This window comes from Agelaius tricolor, unplaced genomic scaffold (genome assembly GCF_023055355.1).
Source record: "Agelaius tricolor isolate 1412-34295 unplaced genomic scaffold, bAgeTri1.0.p SCAF_7, whole genome shotgun sequence".
Classification (NCBI taxonomy): domain Eukaryota; kingdom Metazoa; phylum Chordata; class Aves; order Passeriformes; family Icteridae; genus Agelaius; species Agelaius tricolor.
The window spans coordinates 269,560-295,528 of record NW_027269267.1 but is presented as its reverse complement, the minus strand read 5'-3'; the positions used below and the strand labels follow the sequence as shown (position 1 = coordinate 295,528).

At 55.3% G+C, this 25,969-nt stretch overlaps 2 protein-coding genes across 5 annotated transcripts; one reads left to right on the top strand and one right to left on the bottom strand.

Moving 5' to 3' along the window:
- The first annotated feature begins 4,086 nt into the window (after positions 1-4,086).
- On the top strand, positions 4,087-7,460 carry LOC139591458 (olfactory receptor 51E2-like). Its single transcript, XM_071430031.1, has one exon. The coding sequence runs from the start codon at positions 4,087-4,089 to the stop codon at positions 5,035-5,037; it is 951 nt and encodes a 316-aa protein (XP_071286132.1). The 3' UTR covers positions 5,038-7,460.
- Positions 7,461-7,513: 53 nt separating this feature from the next.
- On the bottom strand, positions 7,514-24,408 carry LOC139591459 (hemoglobin subunit epsilon-like). 4 transcript variants are annotated; one of them, XM_071430032.1, is made up of 4 exons: positions 24,391-24,408; positions 22,779-22,875; positions 22,476-22,698; positions 7,514-8,391 (listed from the first exon to the last, which is right to left on the bottom strand). In XM_071430032.1, the coding sequence occupies exons 2-4, from the start codon at positions 22,868-22,870 to the stop codon at positions 8,206-8,208; spliced, it is 501 nt and encodes a 166-aa protein (XP_071286133.1). In that variant the 5' UTR covers positions 22,871-22,875; positions 24,391-24,408; the 3' UTR covers positions 7,514-8,205. The 4 variants fall into 4 exon arrangements, with proteins under 4 accessions (XP_071286133.1, XP_071286134.1, XP_071286136.1 ...); XM_071430033.1 differs by having other exon boundaries at positions 7,514-8,388; XM_071430035.1 differs by lacking the exon at positions 7,514-8,391 and adding an exon at positions 12,015-12,098.
- Between the last annotated feature and the right edge of the window lie 1,561 nt (positions 24,409-25,969).

Genomic DNA, 25,969 nt, shown 5'->3' with positions numbered 1-25,969 from the left:
TGTGTCTGTCAGAGCTCTGGGATGGGCTGTGTGTCAGAGCTCTGGGATGGACTCTCTGTCTGTCAGACCCCTGGGACTGGGCTGTGTGTCAGACCTCTGGGATGGGCTGTCTGTCTGTCTGTCTGTCAGAGCTCTGGCTCTGGGCTCTGTCAGACCCCTGGCTCTGGGCTCTCTCTCAGAGCTCTGGGACTGGGCTGTCTGTCTGTCTGTCTGTCAGACCCCTGGCACTGGGCTCTCTGTCAGAGCTTTGGGACTGGTTCCTTGTTCAGAGCTCTTGGCCTGGTTTCCCAGCCAGAGCTGGTGGACTGCTCTCTTGGTGCTCCATCCATGCAGTCACTGCCAGAGGAAAGAGCTGCAGATCCACTGGGGTGCTGTCCCCCAGCCCAGAGCTGTGAGCTTTCATGTTATGCCCTGGCATGGTGCTTTCCTCCCTTCCTTGCACAGAGCATTGCTCATTAGGCCTTGTTGGGGGGCCCAGAGCACTCTCAGCCCCTCTGAAAAACGTGCTCAGCCATCATCCATGTGTTCAGAGTGCTGTGCCCATCCCCAGTGAGAAAACAGCTGCTTGTGCATCTCTTTTGGAAGCCTTTGAGTCTTACCAGTGTGCCAAGTCTAATTAATGTCCCATTCATTGTTCTGCATTGAGTGTCATGTATGTGCAGCATCTGCAATAAAATCCATCTACTCCTTGTGAAAGGTCATAAGATTTGAGGAAGCCTTTTTTTGTTTCTATAAGATGCAGAAAGATGAGGTTGGAGTTGCCTGAAATCTTCAGGGTGTGCTGCAGGTGAGCAGGACTGGATGAGCCAGGTGTGCCTCTGGATGAGCTGCGGGGTTTGCTGGGGCTGGAAGCTCTCTTGCAAAAAAAAGAGAGGAGTTCAAAAACATTGTAGGAATGGCTAAACTTCCTGACAGTCAGGCCTACATGGTGCTGCTGCCTTCCCTCTGAGCTCTGCTGGTGCTGGCTGTGCCCCTCAGGGATGGGAGCAGATCCCCAGGGACAGCCTCAGGTGGGAGATGACAGCATGCCCAGCTCCTCCTTGCTCTGCTGGAGGCTGGGTCTGACCAGGCAGGCAGAGGTTTCATGGCTCTTCATGGTTCTCCTGGCTCCCACAGACAGAACAAAGTGTCTCAAAATCACAGAACAGAATCACAGAACCACCAGGGCTGGAAAAGTCCTCCCAGACCTGTGACTGATCCCCCACCTTGTCACTCAGACCAGAGCACTGAGAGCCACGTCCAGCTGTAAATATTTCACTCTCCAAATGGCAGAGCTGTAGTTCTGTTAGTCTCAAACCACCTTTTGGCCAGTCTGGAGCACGGTGGAGAAGAAGCAGCAGCAGGCAGTGTTTGCCTGGGAGGGATGAAGCTGCAAAGGCACCAGGACAGGATCCCAGCCCTGGACTGTCCTGGTTTTGCCTGGCACTGAGCACTTCACCAGCCCAGATCAAACTTTCTGTTCTGCTCCACATGTGCAGTAGCTGGAGAGAAAAAAATGGAGAGAAAAAAATGATGCGGAAACAGCTCCATAAAAAAGCAGAAAGAGGGCAGGGAGGATTCCTGAGGGGAGGATTCCCAGGCCACTGCCTGCTCTGTGTTGTGCTCATTATCTCGCTGTGTCCCAGGCTCCCTGCCCAGGGTGAGACACCAACAGCCCCCAGGAGCTCAGCTTGGGGAGCAGCTCCCACTGGCACTGGGAAGGGGAGAGCTCTGCTCAAATACCTCTGACCTAAACTGGAGCTTGCACGAAAAATTTACAGAACAACAACCAGGAGAAGAGAGCTTTGCTGTGGAGAGGCCTGGCTTGCAGCATCCTCACAGGAGATTCTGAAATTGAGACTTCTAAGAAGATTCTGAGTCTGCTCCCATTCTGAAAACTTCCAGAGTTCATCCCTGGATGTCCGTGTTTCCTGGCTGCTGCTGTTCTCCAAAACAGCTCTGAAACAAAAACCCTGAGGAGCCTCTGCCACAGTAAGGATATGTTTGTGGGGGAGTTGGAGAGCAAAGTGTGGGGCATTTATCAGCACATCTGTCAGCACAGCTGGAGAGCAGGGTGGAGGGGCAATGAAAAAGGAAGAGATAAAGGTTGGAGGGGAGAGGAAGGGGAAGAAGGAGAAGGCAGAGAAGGAGAAAGAAGGAGAAGAAAGATGGGAGAGCTGGGCTGGTTCAGCCTGGAGAGGAGAAGCTCCAGGGAGAGCTCAGAGCCCCTGGCAGGGCCTGAAGGGGCTCCAGGAGAGCTGCAGAGGGACTGGGGACAAGGCCTGCAGGGACAGCACCCAGGGAATGGCAGCCAGTGCCAGAGGGCAGGGCTGGATGGGATCTTGGCAATGAGGAATTGTTCCCTGGCAGGGTGGGCAGGCCCTGGCACAGGGTGCCCAGAGCAGCTGGGGCTGCCCCTGCATCCCTGGCAGTGCCCAAGGCCAGGCTGGGCACTGGGGACAGTGGGAGGTGTCCCTGCCATGGCACAGGTGGGATGGGATGAGGTTTAAGGTTCCTCCCAACCCAAACCATTCCATGGTTCTTCAGTGAGGTGGGGATTGGTCAAAGGTTGGACTCAATGATCCTGGATTTCCAGCCTCAGTGATTCTGTGAGTTACTGCTGGGGGTGCTGCTTGGGTCCCCCTAAGAAAATGAATCTGCATTTAGTGGTGTTTCAAAGACATGGATGCAGTCTCCATCTCTGCAGAAATCCAGGCCCTCACAGCACCCGCTCAGCAATCCCAAATCCTGAGCCACTGATGGAAACCTGACTGCATCTATCAGTGCCAGAGAATTAGAGATGAGCTGAAGCACCAGGGGTTGTTTCAGTGCCTGTCTCACAGCCCCACTCCCTCAGGGAAATGATCAGGAGGGCGGGATTTTCCAGTGGGACTCAGGTAATTCCGTCAGGGCTGGCAGCTGAGGTGCCTCAGTACCTGCTGGTGATCACTGAGGCTCCTTGTTCGTTCCATTTGTGTCTAAATCCAAGTGCTTGGCTGACAGCGTCATCCCTGGAATAGATTTTGGGCACAGTGACAGCAGCAGTCCTCCCACACTGTGTGTAAATCGGGTATAAAAAGCTACAATGTGAGTGCTCCTTGTTGTACATCCGAGATGGAAAAGCCCCACATCAGGAGAATAAAGCCTGATGCTATTTTAGTCCTTCAGCACAGATGTGCAGTAAAAACCCCATGTTTCCCAACCCAACATTACTTATAAAATAACTCCATTAATAACCTGCCGAGCTTGCCATAAAGCCACTTTGCATTGTTGATTTGCGCAGATTGGGCACAAAGGAATAACCAGAAAGTCCAGGTTGAGCTTGACCTTGTGCTGCCCATCCAGGGCAGGAGGGATGGTGGGTTTATTTCAGCACAGGTACTGGCTTGCTGCCTGAAAATAGAAAGGTACCTAAAGCAAAGCTTTTTCTGTATCTTCAGGCCATCATCCTTGGAGCACAGCACTCCTGGAAAATCTACAAACACAGAATAAGGTAAATAATCTGATTATTTTTTTCTACAGATATTCTGTTTTTTCCATACATGTTTTTCATTGGATGAAAATCCAATTTGTATGTGAAAAACATTTGAAAGATCCATGTCTTCCTGTGCCTGTGAGCTGTTCTGGGGAGGGCTGGGTCGTGGGAGGCAGCACTGCCAGCTCCAGCCTCACTGAGCACATTTCTGACAGGCCACCACAGCACATATGGAAAAAATCAGGCAGCACTGAAGTATTACAGAAAGCACTAAAAATCTGCCGGGTTTCTTTGTTATAATTTTAATTTTGTCCTTTAAAAAGAAAAGCAAACAAGTTCAGCTGATGGGTTTGTTATTCAAAAGGTTGATTTTACGGTGGTCTGCCTTTTAGAGAATTCAGGCAATTCTTGAATTCAAATGTCAGCATTTTGTCACCGCATATGTTGTTGCACAGAGCCATAACGGGGTAAAAAACCCAGAGAGGAGCTGCTCCATCAGCGTGGCAGCTCTGAGAATCCCCGGAATGGCCCTGTGGGATCCCGAGCCATGGGAAAGGGCTCATAAAAAATCCCCTTTGTGTTTCCCTCGCAGCAGGAAGCGCCCGGGCCTGGCATGAGTGTCCCTGGGGGCCATGCCCTTCTCCAACAGCTCTGAGCTCAGCCCGTCCTTCCTGCTGGCCGGGCTGCCGGGGCTGGAGGGAGCCCACTCCTGGCTGGCCACGGCGCTGTGCTTGGCCTACGTGCTGGCCGTGCTGGCCAACGGCGCCGTGCTGCTGGCCGTGCGCGCCGAGCCGGGCCTGCACGCGCCCATGTACCTCTTCCTGTGCATGCTGGCCGCCATCGACCTGGCGCTGGCCTCGGCCACTGTGCCGCGCACCCTCTGCCTCTACTGGCTGGGCAGCCGCCGCATCGGCTTCGGCGCCTGCCTCACGCAGATGTTCCTGATCCACGCGCTCTCGGCCGCCGAGTCCACCGTGCTGCTGGCCATGGCGGCCGACCGCTACGTGGCCATCTGCCACCCGCTGCGCCACGCCGCCGTGCTCGGCGGCCGCGCCACGGCCAAGGTGGGCCTGCTGGCCCTGGCCCGCGGCGTGCTCTTCTTCCTGCCGCTGCCCCTGCTGCTCCTGCCGCTGCCCTTCTGCGGGCCCCGCCGCCTGTCCCACTCCTTCTGCCTGCACCAGGACGTGATGAACCTGGCCTGCGCCAACACCACCCCCAGCGTGGTGTACGGGCTCACCGCCATCCTGCTGGTCATGGGGCTGGACGCCGTGCTCATCTGCCTCTCCTACCTGCTCATCCTCAGGGCCGTGCTGCGCCTGGCGGCCTGGAGGGAGCGCCTCAAGGTGTTCAGCACCTGCGTCGCCCACATCTGCGTGGTGCTGGCCTTCTACGTGCCCCTGATCGGGCTCTCCGTGGTGCACAGGTTCGGCAAGGACCTGGCTCCGCTGGTCCACATCATCATGGGCAACGTCTACATCCTGGTGCCCGCTGTGCTCAACCCCATCATCTATGGGGTGAGGACCAAGCAGATCCAGAGGACGATCCTGAGCTTGATCCGCGTCACTGACAGAGCTCCCCAGTGACCCGAGCCCAGCTGCTGCCCCGTGCCCTCACCCTGGCTCACCTCATTTTACACTCAGAGCCTTTGGTGCCAGACTGTCCTCTGCGTGTGCTCTGAGGTGCTGCCAGCAGGCTTGTAAACTCCTCCCAAGAGTGTTTGCCCTCACCAAACTCAGAGAGAAATGGCTGCAATGATCTAAACCCAATCCCACTCTCACCAAACTCAGAGAAATGGCTGCAATGATCTAAACCCAATCCCAGTCTCACCAAACTCAGAGAGAAATGGCTGCAATGATCTAAACTCAGTCCCAATCTCAGCAAACTCAGAAAAATGGCTGCAATGATCTAAACCCAATCCCACTCTCACCAAACTCACAGAGAAATGACTGCAATGATCTAAACCCAATCCCAATCTCACCAAACTCACAGAGAAATGGCTGCAATGATCTAAACCCAGTCCCAATCTCACCAAACTCAGAAATGGCTTCAATGATCTAAACCCAATCTCACTCTCACCAAACTCAGAGAAATGGTTGCAATGATCTAAACCCAATCCTATTCTCACCAAACTCACAGAGAAATGACTGCAATGATCTAAATCCAAGCCCAACCTGGCAGGATCCACAAGAAGGGAAAAGTGACTCAGCAAACTTACACAGATGTCCCAACATTGCTCCTCTGGGTTCCCTTCTCACCTCTAACTGTGGCAGAGCAGAGGAAATGCAGGATGGTTTGGGATGATTTAGTTAATTCCTGTTTTCACATGGGGCACAGTCACATTCCAGAAGTTTTGCCAGAAAGTTTGCATATAGCATCATTCTTTAAGTAAAATAATTCCAGGACACCTGTCCAAAGTGACATTACAGATGCAGAAATGCATTTCAGAGAAAGAACATCCACTTCTGTGGTCTTGTTCTGACCTGCTGGGTGGGGCAGGTCTTGACAGAAAGTCTTGACCTTCTGTCAAGACCCCTCAACCTCCTCATAGCAGATGCTGTGGAAAAACTTCAGACTCAGAGTTACTGGTAGAACTTGTAAAACTAATTTAAATTAGTAATTGCATTCAATAAAATGAAAACTTCTCAAGGGAAAAAAATAAGCAAGCTGTAAATGTCAGTGATGATTCCAAGCTGAAGGAAGTCTCATTGCCAAGCCAAAGGTGTTCCACACTGGGAACTCCTGAAACATCCTGTCACTAGCACCACTGAGCAGAGTGCGGCACCATCCTTGGGCACTTGGAGAGGAGTGGATGGATTGATGGGAGCCCTCTCAGTGCTCTCATTACCATGAACTGTGGTTTCACACTCGAGGTGAAATCAGGGATGTTCCCACTGGGGCAGACACAGAGATCCCTCAGGGAGGGGCTGCAGGGCTGAGCTCCCCTTTGGTCACCGTGAGTTTGGCTGTCCCAGGGGTGGCACAAGGCCCTGCCCAGACCTTTCTGGGGAGCTGCACAGCCCTGGTTTGACCTGCACTCCATCAAACCCCAGTGTCTCCGTTAGCATCCCAGAATCCCCAAATCCCTGGGGCTGGCCCAGCCCTGCCAGCCCATGCAGTGCCAGCTGTGCCCCATGGGCACCTTGTCCCCAGCCCAGAGCACTCAGTGCCACCTGCAGGGGACACCTGCAGGGCTGGGCACTGCAAAGCTCCCTGGGCAGCCCCTGCCAAGGCCTGAGCTCCCTTGCCATGGGCAAATTGCTGCTGCTGTCCAAGCTGAGCCTGCCCTGGCCCAGCCTGAGGCCGTTCCCTCTGCTCCTGTCCCTGTGCCCTGGGAGCAGAGCCCGACCCCCCCGGCTGTGCCCTCCTGGCAGGGACTTGTGCAGAGCCACAAGGGCCCCTGAGCCTCCTTTGCTCCAGCCCCAGCCCCTGCCCAGCTCCCTCAGGGATTCTGCAGCCCCTGCCCAGCTCCCTCAGCCATTCCCCATGGTCTGGCTCTCCAGGACAGAGGCCAGCTCCCAGAGCCCAGAGTCCTTGTCCATCTCTAGGTGGGAGATGTCACCAAAAGCTCTGCCAGGCCCCCAGTGCTGCAGTGTTTGTGCTGTTTGGTGCAGTTTCTTCCCAGTTCCAATGAATGCTGAGAGTAAAAGAAGCCTCATTTTTGTAGTCTGTGCTGGTACAGCTTCAGTCTTGGCATAACCTTTTCTGCTAAATCAAACCCCAATTTATTTCAAAATAAATTCTTTCATTTAGGTGAGCTGCAAACGGTTCTCATCTGGGACTTCAAGGCAATTCTGTCTCCTGTCATTTTTGGCATATTCTGGTTTAATAGATCTTGGAAGGGTAAAAAAATCCGTAAAAATGAAAACAATCTGTACCTGCCTAATGTGATTTGGGAAATGTGAATGAATTTTTCAGAGGCATTATGGGTCTAAACCCTTTTCAGGTGGCCATGGCACTGAGAAATGGCTCCTGCTCATTCCCCATATGTTCCTTTTTTTCCTCTTGTGCTGAGAAAAAAATTAATAAAGAAAAATGAATGAACTACCCCGGAATGCTGTATTGTATTTTCTAGTCATTTATTTCTCAGAGAGTTAATAGAGGCTCGGAGCAGGAAGGCATGCTGGATTGATTTCTCCTGGGTGCAGATAAAACTCACTCACATCTTGTTTTCCAAAGTTCAGTCCTGGACTGTTGCTTTGCTGGGGAACAGAACATGCTGGAACGTGGCACTTGTCTCTGCCAAAGAACACAGCAGCCACCTTGCTCCTGGAATGTCCAGTGCTGAGGGCCCAGGGCACCTCTCCTGCAGCAGAAGGAGAACCTCAGCCACACCATGGGGACACCCAGCCCACATCTCCTCTGTGAGCAGGGCCAGAGCCAGAGCTGGGGCTGGCCCAGCTCAGCTGGGAAGGGTTGGGATCATTGACTGGAAAGGGAAGGGTTGGTGGGAAGGAGGGAGGAGAAAGGAGGATGGGAGAGGTGGGATGAGGACTGGGAGTCACAGGAGACTGGAGGTGGCAATAGAGGCAACAAGGACACACACAGGGCTGTAGCAGTTGGAGATCTCCTGGTATCCTAGCTTCTCCTAGAAGATCTCCTCTGACCTCCAAGTCTTCTCTTCTCTTCTCTTCTCTTCTCTTCTCTTCTCTTCTCTTCTCTTCTCTTCTCTTCTCTTCTCTTCTCTTCTCTTCTCTTCTCTTCTCTTCTCTTCTCTTCTCTCCTCTCCTCTCCTCTCCTCTCCTCTCCTCTCCTCAGCCCAGGGGGTGCAGGATGACACCCAGCACCAAGTGAACTGAACAAGCACGGTTCAGGTTCCCAAATCTGCCTCCTTGCATCATCATCCTCCATCTGTGCCATGTGTCTGGTGCTCTGACTTCCCTCTCCACGCCTGGATTAGAGCTGGGGATGAGAAGCAGCCGGGCAGGGGTAGATTGCTGCTGTTTGGAAAGGATCATTAGTACATACTGCAACAGTCTTAATTGCAAACCCAGCAATTAAACCTTCAATTAACCTTGAACCGCCCAGAGAAGGGCAATGGAGCTGGGGAAGGGTAGGGTGGGGATCAGGCTCTGCTCCCAGGGCACAGGGACAGGAGCAGAGGGAACGGCCTCAGGCTGGGCCAGGGCAGGCTCAGCTTGGACAGCAGCAGCAATTTGCCCATGGCAAGGGAGCTCAGGCCTTGGCAGGGGCTGCCCAGGGAGCTTTGCAGTGCCCAGCCCTGCAGGTGTCCCCTGCAGGTGGCACTGAGTGCTCTGGGCTGGGGACAAGGTGCCCATGGGGCACAGCTGGCACTGCATGGGCTGGCAGGGCTGGGCCAGCACCAGGGATTTTGGTGTTCTGGTCTAGTGGAGGGTGTCCCTGCCCATGGCAGGGGGTTGGAACTTGATGATCCATCAGGTTCCTCCCAACACAAGCCCTTCTATAACTCTATGATGGCTCTTGGATCTCCTCCAAATCAAACACTGGAACAAACCAGGTACAGAACAGCAAAACTCAGCCCTGTTTGTGAGGTTATCAGCACTGAGTGGGTTAAAAACTGCCACCTTCTCTGGCTTCTGTCTCTAATTAGCCTGAAGTAGCGGGGGAGATGCAGAACTCCCTGCTGGGATTGATGTGTCAGGCAGAAAAACATCTCAGGTCTCTGCAGAGCAGAGTTCTCTGGAGACCCAGGGAGTGTTCAGGGCTGGGGCAGCAATCCTGCTCTGCAGGAAGGGCTCTGGGCCATGGGGCAGCCCCACTCCTGCCTTTTCCTGGGAGCTGTGTCCCCTGTGCTCCCACAGATGGGTGAACTCTTAGGTAGAGCACCATCAGCAGAGGCAGCTGCCTGGGAGGAGCAGAGAAGAAAATGGCCAGGACTCCTGGGATGTTTAAATCCACATGGGAAAAAATGGGGAATGTCCCCAGAGTGCAGGTGGCCCCATACAAAGCACCTGTGAGGGTTCCAGCTCCAGCTGGGACTGGTGGCCGTGCTGGGATGGTCACAGGGTGACAGGGGTGACATCTGTGGGGATGCAGCAGGACCAGAGCCCAGCCCGGCTGCACCAAACCCTGGGGAGATCCACGAGACCAGAATCCCCAAATCCCTGGGGCTGGCCCAGCCCTGGCAGCCCATGCAGTGCCAGCTGTGCCCCATGGGCACCTTGTCCCTAGCCCAGAGCACTCAGTGCCACCTGCAGGGGACACCTGCAGGGCTGGGCACTGCAAAGCCTGGCTCTGTCCTGGGACACTGCCCATCCCTCTGCTGCCTGCAGGTCTCCATCAGCTGCAGGAAGGTTCCATGTGATGGTGCTCACAGGGGTCCCAGGATGAGGGGAGAGAGGAGGATCTGACTCCATGATTCAGGAGGCTGATTTATTATTTTATCAAATATATTATATTAAAACTATACTAAAAGAGTAGAAGAAAGGATTTCATCAGAAGGCTGGCTAAGAATAGAATAGGAATGATAACAAAGGCTTGTGGCTCGGACAGAGAGTCCCCAAGCCAGCTGGGCTGTGATTGGCCATTAATTAGAAACAACCACATGAGCCCAATCCCAGATGCACCTGTTGCATTCCACAGCAGCAGATAACCATTGGTGACATTTTGTTCCTGAGGCCTCTCAGCTTCTCAGGAGGAAAAATCCTGAGGAAAGGATTTTCCATAAAATGTGTCTATGACAGTTCCAAAGCTCCAGTCAGGCTGGGGACATCAGCCTGGTGGGCACTGCAGGGCTCCTGAAGGGATCCTTGCTGCTGGCATGAGGGGGAATTGAGCAGTGTGCAGGGTGTGAGCGAGTCCCTGTCCTTTGGCACCACTGCAGCGCGGGCCTGTGGGCCAGGGGGCTGCCAGATGCTCTGACACTGGCCCTGTTGGCCTGAAATCCATTGCTTCTTGACCAAGACAAGCTCTTGGCAGCTCAGTGTACACTGAGGAGCAGCACAGTGCTGTCCTGCCTGCCCAGCTGGGTAAATGGGTGTGAAACCTTCTCCTCCAGCATGCAGGAGTCTCTCCTGGGCAGCACAGGGAGCTGCCAGAGCTCTCCCCTCCAGGAGAGGGTGATGTGGTTATTGCTGACTTCATTCCTGCTGGAAAACTCCAGTTTGTACAGCTGAGCCCAAAACCTGCCACCCCTGGGCTGGCAGCTGTTCCCAGAGCTGCTTTTTGGCTGGCAGATGCCCCCAGAGCTGCTTTTTGGCTGGCAGATGTCCCCAGAGCTCTTTTTGGCTGGCAGATGTCCCCAGAGCTGCTTTTTGGCTGGCAGATGCCCCCAGAGCTCTTTTTGGCACCCACAAGCTCAGGGCTGGTGACAAGGATGCCTCTCCCCACTAACCACACCTCAGGAAGGTTTACTCCAGGCCAGCTCTGCTCTGGCCTCCTGGGCTGGTCACCCTTGGACACTGGACAGTAGCAAGGGTGCATCTCGGGAATCCTGCTGCTCAGTTCATCCAGGAGGAATCCAGTGAGCTCCAGGAGAGCCCCAGGAGGGACAGGACACCTCAGGGGGAGCTGTCAGGACCCTCATTTCACAGGCAAGCAGGGGCCAAAGGCTGTGGGGAAATCTCAGCTTCCAGACCCCCCTCTGCCCCTGGCCAGGTCAGCTCCAGAGTGCTGGATGCTCTTTTCCTTCCCACAGGACAGAAAGGCCCCAGCACAGGCAGCAGCCAAGCAGGGTTCATGTCTCTGAGCAGCCAAGCAGGGTTCATGACTCTGAGCATGCACCCCCTCCTGCCCCTCTGCACTTCTTCCTGCCCCTCTGCACCCGTTCCTGCCCCTCTGCACCCGTTCCTGCCCCTCTGCACCTGTTCCTGCCCCATCTGCACCTCTTCCTGCCCCTCTGCACCTGTTCCTGCCCCATCTGCACCCATTCCTGCCCCATCTGCACCTCTTCCTGCCCCTCTGCACCTCTTCCTGCCCCTCTGCACCCCCTCCTGCCCCACTCTGAGCCCCACTGTGTGAGCAGCTCTGGGACAGGGTGCTCATCCTCTTCCAGCACCTGACCCAGATGGGTTTGACTCGATCACTCTAAAGGCTTTCCCCACCTTTTTTATTCTGTATGTGCCTCAAACTGTGCTCAGTTTCCTGCAGCTGTGTGGAAACTCAACGAGGGATGGCACTGTGAGTGTTCAGGGAGGAATCTCCCTCCCTACCCCGAGTTTCAGAGATCCATCCATGCAGAAATCACTTGATTCTCTGCTCTGTCACCACTGCCCAGGAGGTTTCATCAATGGTGGGATGAAAGTTGGCATAAAAGCATTCAATCTGCACCTCTGGGAATGCAGAGTTCGCCCCTCACAGGGTGAACTCATCACTGCTAAAATCCTTTCACAATTAAAAAAACCAAACCCTCTCCTGACGAATTATTGTCACTGTAAGGCTGAGTGGTTGTGAAAGACCTTCCTGCAGCAGATTTCATCTCACACAGAGCGTTCCTGCACTGTGTGGTGGCATTCAAAAGCCCCAGAAGAAGGGGCACTCACACCTCTCCTTCCTGTCCCCACAAAGGCTCTGCCAGGAATGTTTCCTCCTGCCTGAACTCCCCTAAATAAACCAGCACCACCTTCCCACCCTGCTTTGGGATCATTCCCAGGCCTGTTCAGCTCCTGGTGCCAGCCCAAGGCAGCCCCACAGCAGCTCCAGCTGGACACTGGGGTTCACTCAGGAGCTGTTTGCATCAACCCCTCTGGCACAGCAGATCAGCCAAAAAAATAAAAAAAAAGAAGAAGAAGAGGAAGAGGAAGAGGAGGAGGAAGAAGAAGAAGAAGAAAAGAAGAAGGAGAAGAAGGAGAAGAAGGAGAAGAAGGAGAAGGAGGAGAAGGAGAAGGAGGAGAAGGAGGAGAAGGAGGAGAAGGAGGAGAAGGAGGAGAAGGAGGAGGAGAAGGAGGAGGAGAAGGAGGAGAAGAAGGAGGAGAAGGAGAAGGAGAAGGAGAAGGAGAAGGAGAAGGAGAAGGAGAAGGAGAAGGAGAAGGAGAAGGAGAAGAAGAAGAAGAAGAAGAAGAAGAAGAGAATGAGCCTGGGATTCCTGGGGGACCCTGTGGAGGGGGATGCAAAGGCATTCCCTGGCAGCCTGGAGGGAAGATGCTCAGGCAGCTCCTGTTTGAGTTTGGCTATAGAATATCTATTTCAATATTTGTATTTCAGGCAGGTTATCTGGGCTTTTCCGTGCTGCTTTTCAGCTGCCAGCCCTGGACAAACACCAGCTCCCCCTGGCAGTGCTGCTGTGGGGACAGTGGGGATCAGTGTCACAGGGAGGGTGGCCCTGTCACCCAGAGCTGCTGCCCCCAGACCCTTTTTCCCTGTCAGGGAGAGCTGTGCACCCCATTAATCCAGCCAGGGCACGGCAGGGGTGGCACACACTGCCCGTGGCAGTGCCAGATGTGCCAGATGTGCCAGATGTGCCACGGTGTCATCAATGGGGCCTGACAACCACCTGAGGCTGCTTCCCTCAGATCAGGGACCTGCAGCAGGGGCCAGACACCCCTGAGCAAGGACAGTCCTTGCCCATTGTCCAGCCTGCCCAGGTGGGTAAATGGGGCAGAATCTCTCGGGGTCTCTGCTGCTCTCAGTGACCCCAGGATGTGTCACAAAGTCTCTGTTCCCAGCCCGGCAGCCAAAGAAGCAGTCAGAGCTCTTCAGTTCTCATTCTCAAGGCTGTTCATTGTTTCTTATCTATAAAATTATTTCTCCTGACCTGCAGAGGTCTGTTCAGCAGGACAGACAGAGGCACACTGCCCACCCTCAGAGGCAGTGTTGTATTTTATACTAAAAACTGTGTGTGCAATATTTACAATTCCTTCCCAATACCTATCACCTATGTTAGACAGTGAGCTTCTACCCTAAACCAATCCCAAAGTGCCACCATCACAGCAGAAGATGGGGGCCAAGAAGAAGAAGAAGGAGGAGAAAGGCTGGACACACCCAGATCCCTCCATGTTGCCCCCCTGAACCCCCATTCTAAATCCCCAAAAAATCTATTTTTCACCCTGTGACAAACTAATTATTATTCTACTTGGACTGTTGTGGCTTGCAGATCCTCATATTAGGTTGGTAATTTTTTCCATGGGTCATAATCAAAGGCACAGGGGTCTGGGGCTCTGTGCCAGGGTCTCTGAGCCCCCGGCAGGGGTTTGGGCAGTCCAGGACAGCCACAGGGATGTCCTGAATTCCAGCAGAAACCTTCTCTTCCAGCGTGCAGGAGTCACTCCCTGAGCACAGGGAGCTGCCAGAGCTCTCCCCTCCAGGAGAGGGTGGTGTGGTTATTGCTGACTTCATTCCTGCTGGAAAGCAGCACTCCAGTTTGTGCAGCTGAGCCCAAATCTGCCACCCCTGGGCTGGCAGCTGTTCCCAGAGCTCTTTTTGGCACCCACAGGCTGCTGGGTGCTTGGCAAAGCCTGGCTGCCCTGCCTGGGCTCTCAGCTGTGCTCAGCTCTGAGATGCACAAACCGCCTGGCACAGAGGCTCTTCCCCCAGCCTCTGCTGCCAAGGGTACTTTTGGGGAAGGAAAAGATCATTGTGGGGCTTTTTCACAGAAAGGAGGAAAACAGAGGTGCAAATGATTTTAAATAATAATAATAATAATAATAATAATAATAATAATAGTGACAAAAACAGATCTGAAGTGAGGATGAGGCTCCCTGCCAGCAGAGAAGTTGTGCTCTGCAGCACCCACCCAGAAGGGATCCAGGAATCTCCTCCATAAAGCACCGACCCCACACTCAGGTCCCCAGGGCAGGGACATCTCCAGGTGATGTCTGAGCCAGGTCCTGGTGTGCACAGGGTTCTCCTCTGGGCCTGGGAGGCCAGAGCAAGGAGCAGGGGGCTCCCAGCATGTTGGAACCCAGGACATTGCTCTGGGTGCCCTGGAGGGCTCCAGACCCTGGCAGGGGGCTCAGAGACCTTGGCACAGAGTCACAAACACCTGGGCCTTTGATTTTAACCCATGGAAACAATTATCAACTGTGTGTGAGGAGTTACAAGCCACAAGGGTTTGAGTAGAATGACAGTGAATTTATCACAGGGTGAAAACGTAGAATTTTGGGGATTTAGAATGGGGGTTCAAGAGGCAGGGTGGAGGAATCTGGGCATGTCCTGTCCTCCTTCTTCTTGTCCTCCATCTTCTGCTGGGATGGTGGCACTTCTGGACTGCTTTAGAGTAGAGACAGCAGCAGAAGGGGTGTTGGGGCTGCTCTGAGCTTGGTGCAGCAGAAGGAAGCACGTGTTCCATGTGGAGCTGAGGGTTTCACACCCCTGTCCCAACACAGAGGGCAGCTCTGTGTCACCAGCGCAGAGCCTGGCCTGGCGTCCTGGGGCAGCTCTGGGAGTGCCCTCCACGCGCTCCCTGGTGACAGCACAGAGCAAACCGAGTCCTGCAGCAGCCCCAGCGTCCCCATTCCCCCTACAAGGGATTCATTGGAAGCATCTGGTCCTGGGATTTGGGACATCCATGGTGTGGGGGCCCCTGCCCCTGGAGCCACTCGGGCAGGGTCCAGAGCAGGGCCCTGTCCATGGCTGGGGGGAACAGGAGGAGCTTTAGGGTCCCTCCCAGCCTGACCCATTCCATGATTTCACTGCTCCTCCTGTCCCCAGCTGCCCCCTTTGCTGTCTGCCCTCACACCCTTCAGGGGAAGCAAGGGGGGAGGCTCCAGCTGTGTCCCTGTTTGGGTCTGTGCAGCACCTGGCACTGTGGGGCTGCTGCAGAAACGGCAGCAATTACCACAATTTACCTGTCATCCACACTGCCCCCGAGGGCACAGGTCTCTCTCACAGGTCTAAGGCTTTGGCAAATCCAGGATTTTTGTTTCCCTTCATTTCCAGTCCATTCACCATCCCAGCTGCTGCTGCTGCCACTGCTGTAACCTCAGCTGCTCCCAGTGCCGGGCATTTCAGTCCATATTTATCAGGAAAACAAATAACAGCAACTATAACACAGCAACTAAATAACACAGCAAATAAATAACACAGCAACTCTGATTCTTATCAGGAATGCTGATATTGCAGCCACAGCTGCGAGGAGAATTGGGCAGCACGTGCCCAAACCCAGAGCTCTCCCTGGACAGAGCCAGCCCAGAGCCATGAGGGGATGCTGGGCTCTGGAATACAAATCACAAAAACACAGCTCAGGAGTGTGACCGTGTTCACAGGGGCCTCAGGATGAGGCAAGAGACCAGGATCTGACTCCATGTTTCAGAAGGCTTGATTCATTATTTTATGATATATGTTATATTAAAACTATACTAAAAGAATAGAAGAAATTATTTCATCAGAAGGCTGGCTAAGAATAGAATAGGAAGGAATGAATAAACAAAGGTTTGTGTCTCGGACAGAGTCTCCAAGCCAGCTGACTGTGATTGGCCATTAATTAGAAACAACCACATGAGACCAATCCCAGATGCACCTGTTGCATTCCACAGCAGCAGATAACCATTGTTTGCATTCTGTTCCTGAGGCCTCTCAGCTTCTCAGGAGGAACAATCCTAAGGAAAGGATTTTCCATAAACTGTGTCTGTGAGACAGGAGAGATGCTGAAAGGGCTCAAGCCTCCAATCCAGAACGGTGCCCTTGGGCTTGTAAGGAAAAATTGAAAGCAAGCTATAAAATGCCCCACAGGCTGACACTGAGGAGCTCCTGACCTGCCCCATGCTCTTTTTAGGGGCTGGCGTGGGAGAAGTTAAACTTTTCCAGCCCCCAGCACCCAAGGAAGCCACACTCAATCAATCTCTCTGCGTGGACAGGGAGCTTGGCATTGTTTAGCTGAGGGCTGCACCCATCAGCATGCCATGAGAAATGGAACCGGTGTGGTTTCAGCTGCCCCACGTCCCAGACAAAGCTCCAGACATCTGTGCCCGCTCCTCACCCCAGCAGCTCAGTAATTAGCTGGATAGGTTAAATTAGCAGCAGCTTCCCAGCGTGCTCCAATGGCCTTCAGCACAGAAATACAGATTCAGGTATTGGAATGGGAGTGTGCAAATTGAGACCAGCATGGCATCCTCATCCTCTGCAGCACCCCCAAAACAAGCAGATGATTTATTCATCCTGGGCATCACCACTGCTCTGAGTGAGGGATGGGCAGGTCCCATCCTGCCCCCACGGGGTGCCCAGGGCACAGACCCTGCCCAGCCTTGGGCCTGCCCAGCTGCACTGCTGCCCAGCCAGGCCAGCCAGGGGCCCTGCTCAGCCCTGCTGCCCGTGCCCGTGGGTCACAGCACCAGTGACAGCCGGGCAGTGCCACAGTGACAGCCAGGCAGTGCCACAGTGGGTGCCAGGCTGTGCCACAGTGGGTGCCAGGCAGTGCCACAGTGGGTGCCAGGCTGTGCCACAGTGGGTGCCAGGCAGTGCCACAGTGGGTGCCAGGCTGTGCCACAGTGGGTGCCAGGCAGTGCCAGCAGTGCCAGGTGGTGCCACAGTGGGTGCCAGGCAGTGCCAGCAGTGCCAGGCAGTGCCACAGGGGGTGCCAGGCAGTGCCACAGTGGGTGCCAGGCTGTGCCACAGTGGGTGCCAGGCTGTGCCACAGTGACAGCCAGGCAGTGCCACAGGGGGTGCCAGGCAGTGCCAGCAGTGCCAGGCAGTGCCAGCAGTGGGTGCCTGGCAGTGCCAGCAGTGAGAGCCAGGCAGTGCCAGCAGTGCCAGGCAGTTCCCAGCAGTGCCTGGCAGTGCCAGCAGTGGGTGCCAGGCAGTGCCAGCAGTGCCAGGCAGTGCCACAATGGGTGCCTGGCAGTGCCACAGAGGGTGCCAGGCGGTGCCACAGTGGGTGCCAGGCACAGTGAGCCCCCAGCCCCCGGGCGCTGCTGTGCTGGAGCAGAGATCCTCAGGGCTGGGCAGCTCCTGGCCCTGGGCAGCCCCAGCCCTCCCAGCCAGGCTGCCCGTGAGGCCAGAGCAGCTGGGCACTGTGAAAAACGCCAATCACTTGTTTTTAAAATGTTAAAAGTTTAATAGTAACGAAATGGTTATAAAAATAGCAATGTAATTACAGTAATAATAATTTGGACAATTTGGATTAGGACAATATGAGACAATAAAAACAAAGAGTTACAGACATCCAGGTGCCTTTTCTGGGCAGCATAAGCCCGAAAAAGACCCCACGTTAACAGAGGATTAACCCTTAAAAGCAACAGCCTGTTGCATATTCCTACACCTCACACATGATGCATAAATTCCATTCAAACACAGGATTCTGGCTGGGCACTGTCAGCTGCTTCCTCTGAACCCTGACGGTGTCATCATGGCTGAGTGAGGCAGGAAGAAGTTCATTTCTCCTGATAATGGGGCAATAAATTCTCTTTCTCTGAAAGATTCAGGTGTCCCGTGGCTGTTATCTCAGTGTGAGTCCTTTCTTTAAAAAAGTATCTTACATAGCAGAGTTTCTATTTTAACATTTTGTTATAACCTAAAACTATATTTAACACACTACTTAAGAGAATTAACACAGCATAACTTTCTAACATAACACATATAATATTCTGTTTAATATTTGCGAAAAGCCAATCATAAAATACCCATTTTTCACAGGCACCATCTCCAGCCACAGCTGGCCAGCTGGGATCTGTCACAGCTGGGGCTCTGTGACCTTGGAGGAGTTTTCCAGCCTCAGTGGCTCTGGGATTGGGGTCGCTGCAAAAGCCTCACGCTCCCTTCTCCACGTGCTAGACCAGAGTCAGGCTTTGGCAAGAGCTTGACCAGAGTCAGGCTTTCCATGGCAAAACTTTGTGCAGAGAGGACTGGGGGAGGCCTGAGGAGGAGGAGGAGGAGAAGGAGAAGGAGAAGGAGGAGGAGGAGGAGGAGGAGGAGGAGAGGGGTGCCCTGTCTGCACAGCAGCCTCAGCTGACCTGGGCAAAGAGAGGTGCAGGGGATGCCCTGTGAGGCTGAGCCACAGCAGAGGCTGGGCAGAGCCACAGAATAAAGCAGGGATTGATTCAAAGCATCTCCTCCATGGATGCACCTTGGGCAGCACCAGAGCCCAGCCAGGGCTGCACCCAAGATGAACCAAAATGGCCCCAAAATGCACGGCCGGGCACGGGCTCTCTCCCTGGGATCAGTTCTGCTCCATTTGCACCTTGCAGTTCATTGTCCCATCCCAGCTTTAGCCCCTGCAGTCCCACCCTGCTTGTTTTTCTCTCTCCAGCCCACGGGGTTTGTGCTCTGGGGCTGAGATTTGGGTCATTTGTCCTTGGTGCCCAGCTGGAGCAGGAATTGTTTTGTCTCCCTGCTCTGTGCACAGAGCTCAGCATCCCAGAATATGAACCCAGACCCACACACTAAAGCAGCACAGAACCTGAAAAATAGAAAAGCCAAACCTGAGGCATCAGAGGGAGATGCCATAAAAACACAACTCAAAGAGCAGGAGGGTCTGGTCTCTGGGGTCAGTGTGCAGGCAGTGAGATCCTGCATTCACCCCAAGTCAGGTGAGACTCAGGGGCAGGAAAGAGAAACCAGCAGCAGCTCAGAAATGTGATTGCTGCACGTGTGTGGGTCTTTGCTGCAGAGAATTTGGGCTAGAAGGGCACTGACAGAGGGGGGAGGAGGCACGGGGGTGGAACAATGAGGCAAATCAGCTCTGACAAGTCCCTCTGGGGCTTCCAACCTTCCTTCCTCCAAAGTCACCAAGGGATCAAAAATCTTTTCACATCCCCATGCTATTTCTGAGGGGCTTTGCAGCTCTGCTGCAGTTGCCATGACACCAGAGAGTGGCAGTGAGGGAGGAAAAGGTTGGGATCCTGCAGATCCCCTTCCTGCAGCCTCACCTGTGCTCTGGCCAGGTGCATTGAGGAAAGCTGCAAGGACCCCTTTGTGCCACAGGCAAAGAGATTTTCTGTCCAAATATCCCCGAGGCATGAGACGGCATCAAAAGCTGAAACAGGCCCTGCAGGAGCAGAGATTCTCTGGGCAAGTCGGGAATGTCCACTCAGTTCCTGGAGAAAACAACATCTTTATTTACCTCCCCAAAGCCATGAAGCATCTTTTAAACATTAGAGCAGTGCAGCGGCAGTGCCCTCCTTGCAGCAGTGTCAAACACAGCACACACATCCCAGGGCAGCTGGTGTTGGGACTGCAGCCCAACCCCACCAGCTCCAGCTCCTGGAATGCTCCTGAGCTGCCACTCTGACAGAATTCCCCTGAGAGGTGTAAAATCCTGTCTATAAATACAGGAAAATAACCCCGGCAGGGGCAGCACGGAGCTGCCTAAAGAGTATTTCTGGCTTGTGCTAAGGAGTGAACTGGGGACTTTTTCTGCTCCAGCAATTTTGATAAGTGTGGGGATAAGGCCAAGATAAAAATAATTACATCTGATAGTCCCCTGGTTCACCTGCCCCTGACTAACCTTTGAATAAAAATTCTCTAAAAGATGCTGGGAGTTGCAGTCAGCACAGATTTGATTCAGGTCTGATTTAGAAAAGGTGGAAAACTCCTGAGTCCCTCTGAATGCAGCTCAGGAATGGTGGGAAGTTCAGCCCAGCAGGATGATGGATTGTGCTCCCACAGCATCACAGAACTGTGATGAATGAGCTGCACATGGCACTGCCTGGGACAGAAAGGAAGGGAATGTCCACAACAGCAGAGAGTAATGACTGAGCAGAATTCAGGAGAGGAGGATTGCTCTGTGGCAAAATGGGCAGGAAAAGGCATTGGGAAAGTGTTAAACTATAGAAATCACAGTTGTGGGAGATGGCACCTCTCCTCCTGGAGCCCATCACAAAAATCCCAGACTGGTTTGGGCTGGAGGGACCCCAAATCCCACCCAGAGCCACCCCTGCCATGGCAGGGACACCTCCCACTGTCCCCAGTGCCCAGCCTGGCCTTGGGCACTGCCAGGGATGCAGGGGCAGCCCCAGCTGCTCTGGGCACCCTGTGCCAGGGCCTGCCCACCCTGCCAGGGAACAATTCCTCATGGCCAAGATCCCATCCAGCCCTGCCCTCTGGCACTGGCAGCCATTCCCTGGGTGCTGTCCCTGCAGGCCTTGTCCCCAGTCCCTCTGCAGCATCTTCTGAGCCCTGCAGAGCTGAGGAACCCCAGGCTGCCCCAGCCCTGCAGGGTTTGGGGATCCTGGGCTGTCCCAGCCCCCAGCCTGGGGGTCACTGGTGGGTGCCCTTGCAGTCCCAGGCCAGCCCAGCCCCTCCCTGCCCAGCACAGACACACAGACACTGCACAGGAGTGATGGATGGGTTTATTGGAGGGTTTCTTGGAGGGTGATCAGGGTCAGGGGCTCCCCGTGGGGCTAGGGCTGGCCCAGGCTCCTGCTCTCCCCAGGGTGGTCAGTGGTACTTGTGGGCCAGAGCGTGGGCCACCACACCCACGAGCTTCTGCCAGGCACACTGGCACACAGGGGTGAAATCCCTGCCCAAGTGGGACGCCAGGACGATGACAAGGACATCCCCGAGGAGCTGAGGAGAGAGGGACAGGCGGGTCAGTGCTGCTGGGAGCTGCTGGTGAGCTGGAGCTGCTAGACAGCCCAGCCCTGCTCAGCCAGAGAGAGCCCCTGCTCAGCCACACAGAGCCCCTGCTCAGCCCCTGCCCAGCCAGAGAGAGCCCCTGCTCAGCCAGAGAGAGCCCCTGCTCAGCCAGAGAGAGCCCCTGCTCAGCCACACAGAGCCCCTGCTCAGCCCCTGCCCAGCCCCTGCTCAGCCAGAGAGAGCCCCTGCTCAGCCCCTGCTCAGCCCCTGCCCCTGCTCAGCCCCTGCCCCTGCTCAGCCCCTGCCCCTGCTCAGCCCCTGCTCAGCCCCTGCTCAGCCCCTGCTCAGCCTCAGCCCCTGCTCAGCCCCAGCCCCTGCTCAGCCCCTGCCCCTGCCCAGCCCCAGCCCCTGCTCAGCCCCTGCCCCTGCTCAGCCCCAGCCCCTGCTCAGCCCCTGCTCAGCCTCAGCCCCTGCTCAGCCCCAGCCCCTGCTCAGCCTCAGCCCCTGCTCAGCCCCAGCCCCTGCTCAGCCCCTGCCCCTGCCCAGCCCCTGCTCAGCCCCTGCCCAGCCCCAGCCCCTGCTCAGCCCCTGCCCCTGCTCAGCCCCTGCTCAGCCCCTGCTCAGCCCCTGCTCAGCCCCTGCCCCTGCTCAGCCCCAGCCCCTGCTCAGCCCCAGCCCCTGCCCAGCCCCAGCAGAGCAGCAGCTCCGGCTGTCCAGGCTGGGGCTGACCTGCCAGACCCGCTGTCACCAAGGCTCTGCTGGCACTGGAACCCCCTCAGCACCAGCAGCTCCTCCTTTGTGTCTCCTTGGCGTTTCTGTGCAGATTTTCCCCCTCTGCAGTCCCTGTCCCCCCCAGACCCCTCCTGCAGCCCCGTTTTCCTCCCCCGACTTCTCCCTGAGGCAGAATTGCCCTCCTGAAGGGCTCCCACACCCTGCACACTCCTCCTCCTCCTCTTCCTCCTCAGCCCTGGTTAGGGGCATGGCTCACTCCCTGCTCCCTGCCACAGTAGAGTTCTCAGTCTTCCCACAGACAGCTCTGGGTTTTGGAAAACAGTATTTGTTTCATTCTTAAAAATAAAACAAAACCAGAAAGAAAGAACTTCAAACTAGTTCCCCATTTTTGGAATGCTGAAGCATTTGGATTTGGCCTGAAACTCACCCTGAAAAACACAATGTTTTTTTCTTTAGACATAAATGAAGAGAATGATCCTTCTTAATTTAAAAGTGTTGGAGGAGGAGGGACTGCGCCATGCCCGTGCTGGGCAAGGCAGGACTCTGCTGCTTGGTTCTGCCAGTCTTGCTGTGGAATTTGGGTTTCCTGAAATGCTCTGCTGAGCTTCCCTCTGCTCTGAGCCCTGCAGCCCAGGCTGCACCTTCCCCAGGGGCTGTTCCCCAGCCAGATCTCCCCAGGTAACCATCCCTCCTGCAGGGAACACCAGGCTCCTCCTGGTGTTCTCTCCATACCTGCCCCTCCCTTGAGCTGTGCTGCCACTAAAAATGGGACTTTTGAGGGAGAAAGTCAGACACCATTGCAAAGACCCTTGTACAAACCGTGACCTCTCTTGGGTGCTACCCAGGGATTGTTCCCCAGCAGCCCCAGGAATGTCCCTGGACAGAGCAGCAGCCAGGTCTGGCTGGGACTGCAAGCACAGCTCACCCTGAAGTTCTCGGGGTCCACGTGCAGCTTGTCACAGTGCAGCTCCGACAGCTTGGAGTAGGTGCCCTTGAGGTTGTCCAGGTTCTTGATGGCCTCCCCGAAGGAGGTCAGCACCTTCTTGCCATGGGCACGCACCTTGGGGTTGCCGATGATGGCCGTGGGGCTGGACAGGTTCCCGAAGTCAGAGAAGAACCTCTGGGTCCAGGGGTAGACGATCAGCAGCCTGGGGAGAGACACGGGCAGGTGAAGCTGCCTGACTCAGGGCTTCCCTGCAGCGCAGGGCCCTCGCGCAGCTGCACCCACCTGGCCAGGGCCTCGGCGCCGCATTCCTCCACGTTGACCTTGGCCCACACGCTGGTGATGAGCTGCTTCTCCTCGGCTGACCAGTGCACCATGGTGGCTGCAGGAGGACACTGAGCTGAGCTGAGCCCTGAGCTGGGGCCGGGTTTTATGGCCTGGGCCAGCCCCTGGCCGGCCCCTGCAGCGGGGCCATTGGCTGGCACGGGCGGGGGTCCCCACCAGGGCAGGAGGGGGTGGCCAGGGTGGGGCCCCCGAGAAGGGGCCTCTGGTTATCCTGAGCTCCAGAGCTCTGTCCCCTGTGGAGCTTTATCCCAGCCCCTCTGGGGCAGCTCCTTCCCCTTCCAGCGTGGGCATGCAGAGCAGGGGCTGCAGGAGCCCCAGCCGTGCTCCATCCCCACTGGCCACAGGCAGGGGCTCAGGGATGGCCCCTGTGAGCCCTGAGCTCGTGCCCCAGCTCTTTGCACACTGGGCTCTGCCTGGCATCAGTGAGGTGCTGAATGCTCCAAATGCAGAGCCATGCAGAGGGGTTGGTCACCAGCAAACCCTGCAGGTCCTGCCCTGCCCAAGGGCTTGGGGGTCCTTGCACCACCAGGAGCTGCTCAGAGGATGCTCAGGCTCTGCAGCCAAATCTGCATTAACCCCAATATCCTTCTCCTGTAATAGGACTTGACCACTTTGATTTATTTGTGCCTTTTGGAGCAGGAGTAATTATAGTTGGACTTTGGAGTCCAACTTCTGAGCTGGACTTCAATTACCATGGTAGATCCTTTCCAACTGGAGATATTCTAAGACAGAGTGTCAGAATGCTTTGGGTTGGAAGGACCATGAAGCTCACCCATGTTGTGCGAGGCCCACCCAGACGTTGTCCCCTCAGCTGTGACAGGATGAGCCCGCTGCAGTGCTCTGGGCAGGAGCAGGGGCCGAGCAGCATCACCCATTCCTGCCTTCAGCCACCTCCCTGAGGAGCACTGCAACAGCCTTGGAACACAGGGTTTGCTGCTGCAGGTTCTGCTGTGGGCTCTAAAACCTGCACAGGCTCAGCTCAGGGATGTCCAGGTGGTGGGGCAACCCCAGTTCCCCATGTCCCTGCCACGTTCAGCCAGGCCAGGCTTTGCTGGGGGAGAGGTTTGGATTCCCCTGGCACACCCTGGAGCTGCCAGGGCTGCAGCCCCTCACCAGGAGCAGAGCCCCAGGGAGATTTCCTCTTTTGTTTTCTGCATGAAGCCCCAGGTAACACCATTCTTACTGAAATCAGCCCAGGGTTTGATGCCAAGGTGCCAGGGTCAGTGCACTGTTTTCCTGTTGTTTCCCAGAGGGTTTGGCTGGGCTGAGGAAGAGCTGCTGGGTCCTGCAGAGACTGGGGATGATGGGTGAGGGCATGACCAGGATGCAGCAGAGCTGCAGGGCTGACCAAGCTCCTCTCACACATCAGTACTTCCTCCAGGGACCATCTCCTGCTCAGTGTCTTTTGCACTGAAAACATGGCAGGAAAAGCAATTAAAAGAAAGCAAATAGCAAGGGAGGTCTCCAGCCTGACAATATCTTTCCCCTCCACTAGTTGTAGACTCTTTTTTTAGTGGAATAGGAATGAATAATCTTCATTAGATTTGCTTACATTTGCCTTTTCTCCAGAAAATCCAGTCCCCAGAGCTGGGGGGCTGGACCATGATGGCAAATGAAGCCAAGCTCAGCCTGGCACGGGCAGGAAGAGGGGATAGGCAGGGAAAAGGCTTCCAGGGCTGCCCACCCTCCTGCACCCCCTTATCAGCCCCTGCAGGACCTGGGTGCTGCCAGTGCTGCACTGGGCACCGCCCAAGGGGTGCTGGCACCCACAGGGACGTTCTGACACCATGGAATGGGAGCAGGAAAAGCAGCATGGGGAGAGGGCACCCCACAGGATGTGTGTGCTGGGGGCACTTGGAGCAGGCTGGGAATGGAGGTGGGAGTGAAGCCACAAGGCAGCAGCAGCGAGGGCTGCTCCCATCCTGCTGTGTCTCAGGGAATGCCAGGGGGTCTGCTCGGGCTGTGGGATCATGGAATGATAGAATGGGTTGGGATGGAGGGACCCTAAAGCCCACCCAGTGCCACCCCTGCCCTGGCAGGGACACCTCCCACTGTCCCCAGTGCCCAGCCTGGCCTTGGGCACTGCCAGGGATGCAGGGGCAGCCCCAGCTGCTCTGGGCACCCTGTGCCAGGGCCTGCCCACCCTGCCAGGGAACAATTCCTCATGGCCAAGATCCCACCCAGCCCTGCCCTCTGGCACTGGCAGCCATTCCCTGGGTGCTGTCCCTGCAGGCCTTGTCCCCAGTCCCTGTCCAGCTCTGCTGTCCTTCCCAGCCCCAGACACGCTGCTGGCAGGAGGAGACCTGCTCATCCACACAGGTCACTCCTTTCTGCCTGAAGCCCATGAACAATCACCTTCATGGGAAACCACTCATATCTGTCATGAAGCCTATGAAAAGTCATGAAATACTTGGGGGTTGGTGACTCTGTGCCTGCCCAGTCTCCTTGCAGGAAAAAAAAAACCTTTTGGAACTTGCTGTGAATCATCTTCTCTCCCTCTCAGTGTGTACCTTGCCAGCAGGAACAACATGCCTCTTTCTTTGGGTGTCGTGACTGAGAAAGGGCATTTATGGGTCACAGGGGGCTTCCAACACCTTCCTGTGGGTCAGGGGCAGAGAGTGAGTGCCCAGAGATGTGGGTGAGGCACAGAGAGAGAGCACGGTGCAACCTGGCTGCCAGAAACCCTGGTTTGAATAGCTTTGCCCAGTATTTTCCCTTAGATGTGGCACATCCTTTCGGCCAAGCATCTCTTTTGCTTCGTCATGCTGTGCTCAGATGTGCTTCCCATGCCAAGAACAAACCCTACCCAAAGAGCCCTGCTCTGCAGACACCCAAACCCACCCAAAACTCCCATCCAGGAAATTAAGTCCCTGCTCTTGGCAGAATGGGCCCCCCCCCAATTGCAGAGTGGGCGGCGCAGGGTGGGAGGGATGTGAATAAACAAAGTCTGCTCAGGCCTCGATAGCAAAATGTTTATCTAAAACCTGCCCCCACCCAGCTGGCTGCTGGGCCTGGGTGACTCAGCTGATTTTGGGTAGGTTTTATGCCAGGGATGAGCCAGGCTAGATTAAAGTCTTCCATTTGTTTATCTTCCCCCTGAAAAACATGAATCCTCTCAATTTCCCTGGTCT

Coding starts and splice junctions, on each gene's coding strand:
- LOC139591458 (XM_071430031.1), top strand. CDS start 4,087: ATGCCCTTCTCCAACAGCTCTGAGCTCAGCCCGTCCTTCCTGCTGGCC.
- LOC139591459 (XM_071430032.1), bottom strand. CDS start 22,870: ATGGTGCACTGGTCAGCCGAGGAGAAGCAGCTCATCACCAGCGTGTGG. Junction 22,699..22,778: donor GGCGCCGAGGCCCTGGCCAG/GTGGGTGCAGCT, acceptor GTCTCTCCCCAG/GCTGCTGATCGTCTACCCCT. Junction 8,392..22,475: donor TGGACCCCGAGAACTTCAGG/GTGAGCTGTGCT, acceptor CTTTCCAAACAG/CAGCAATCTACCCCTGCCCG.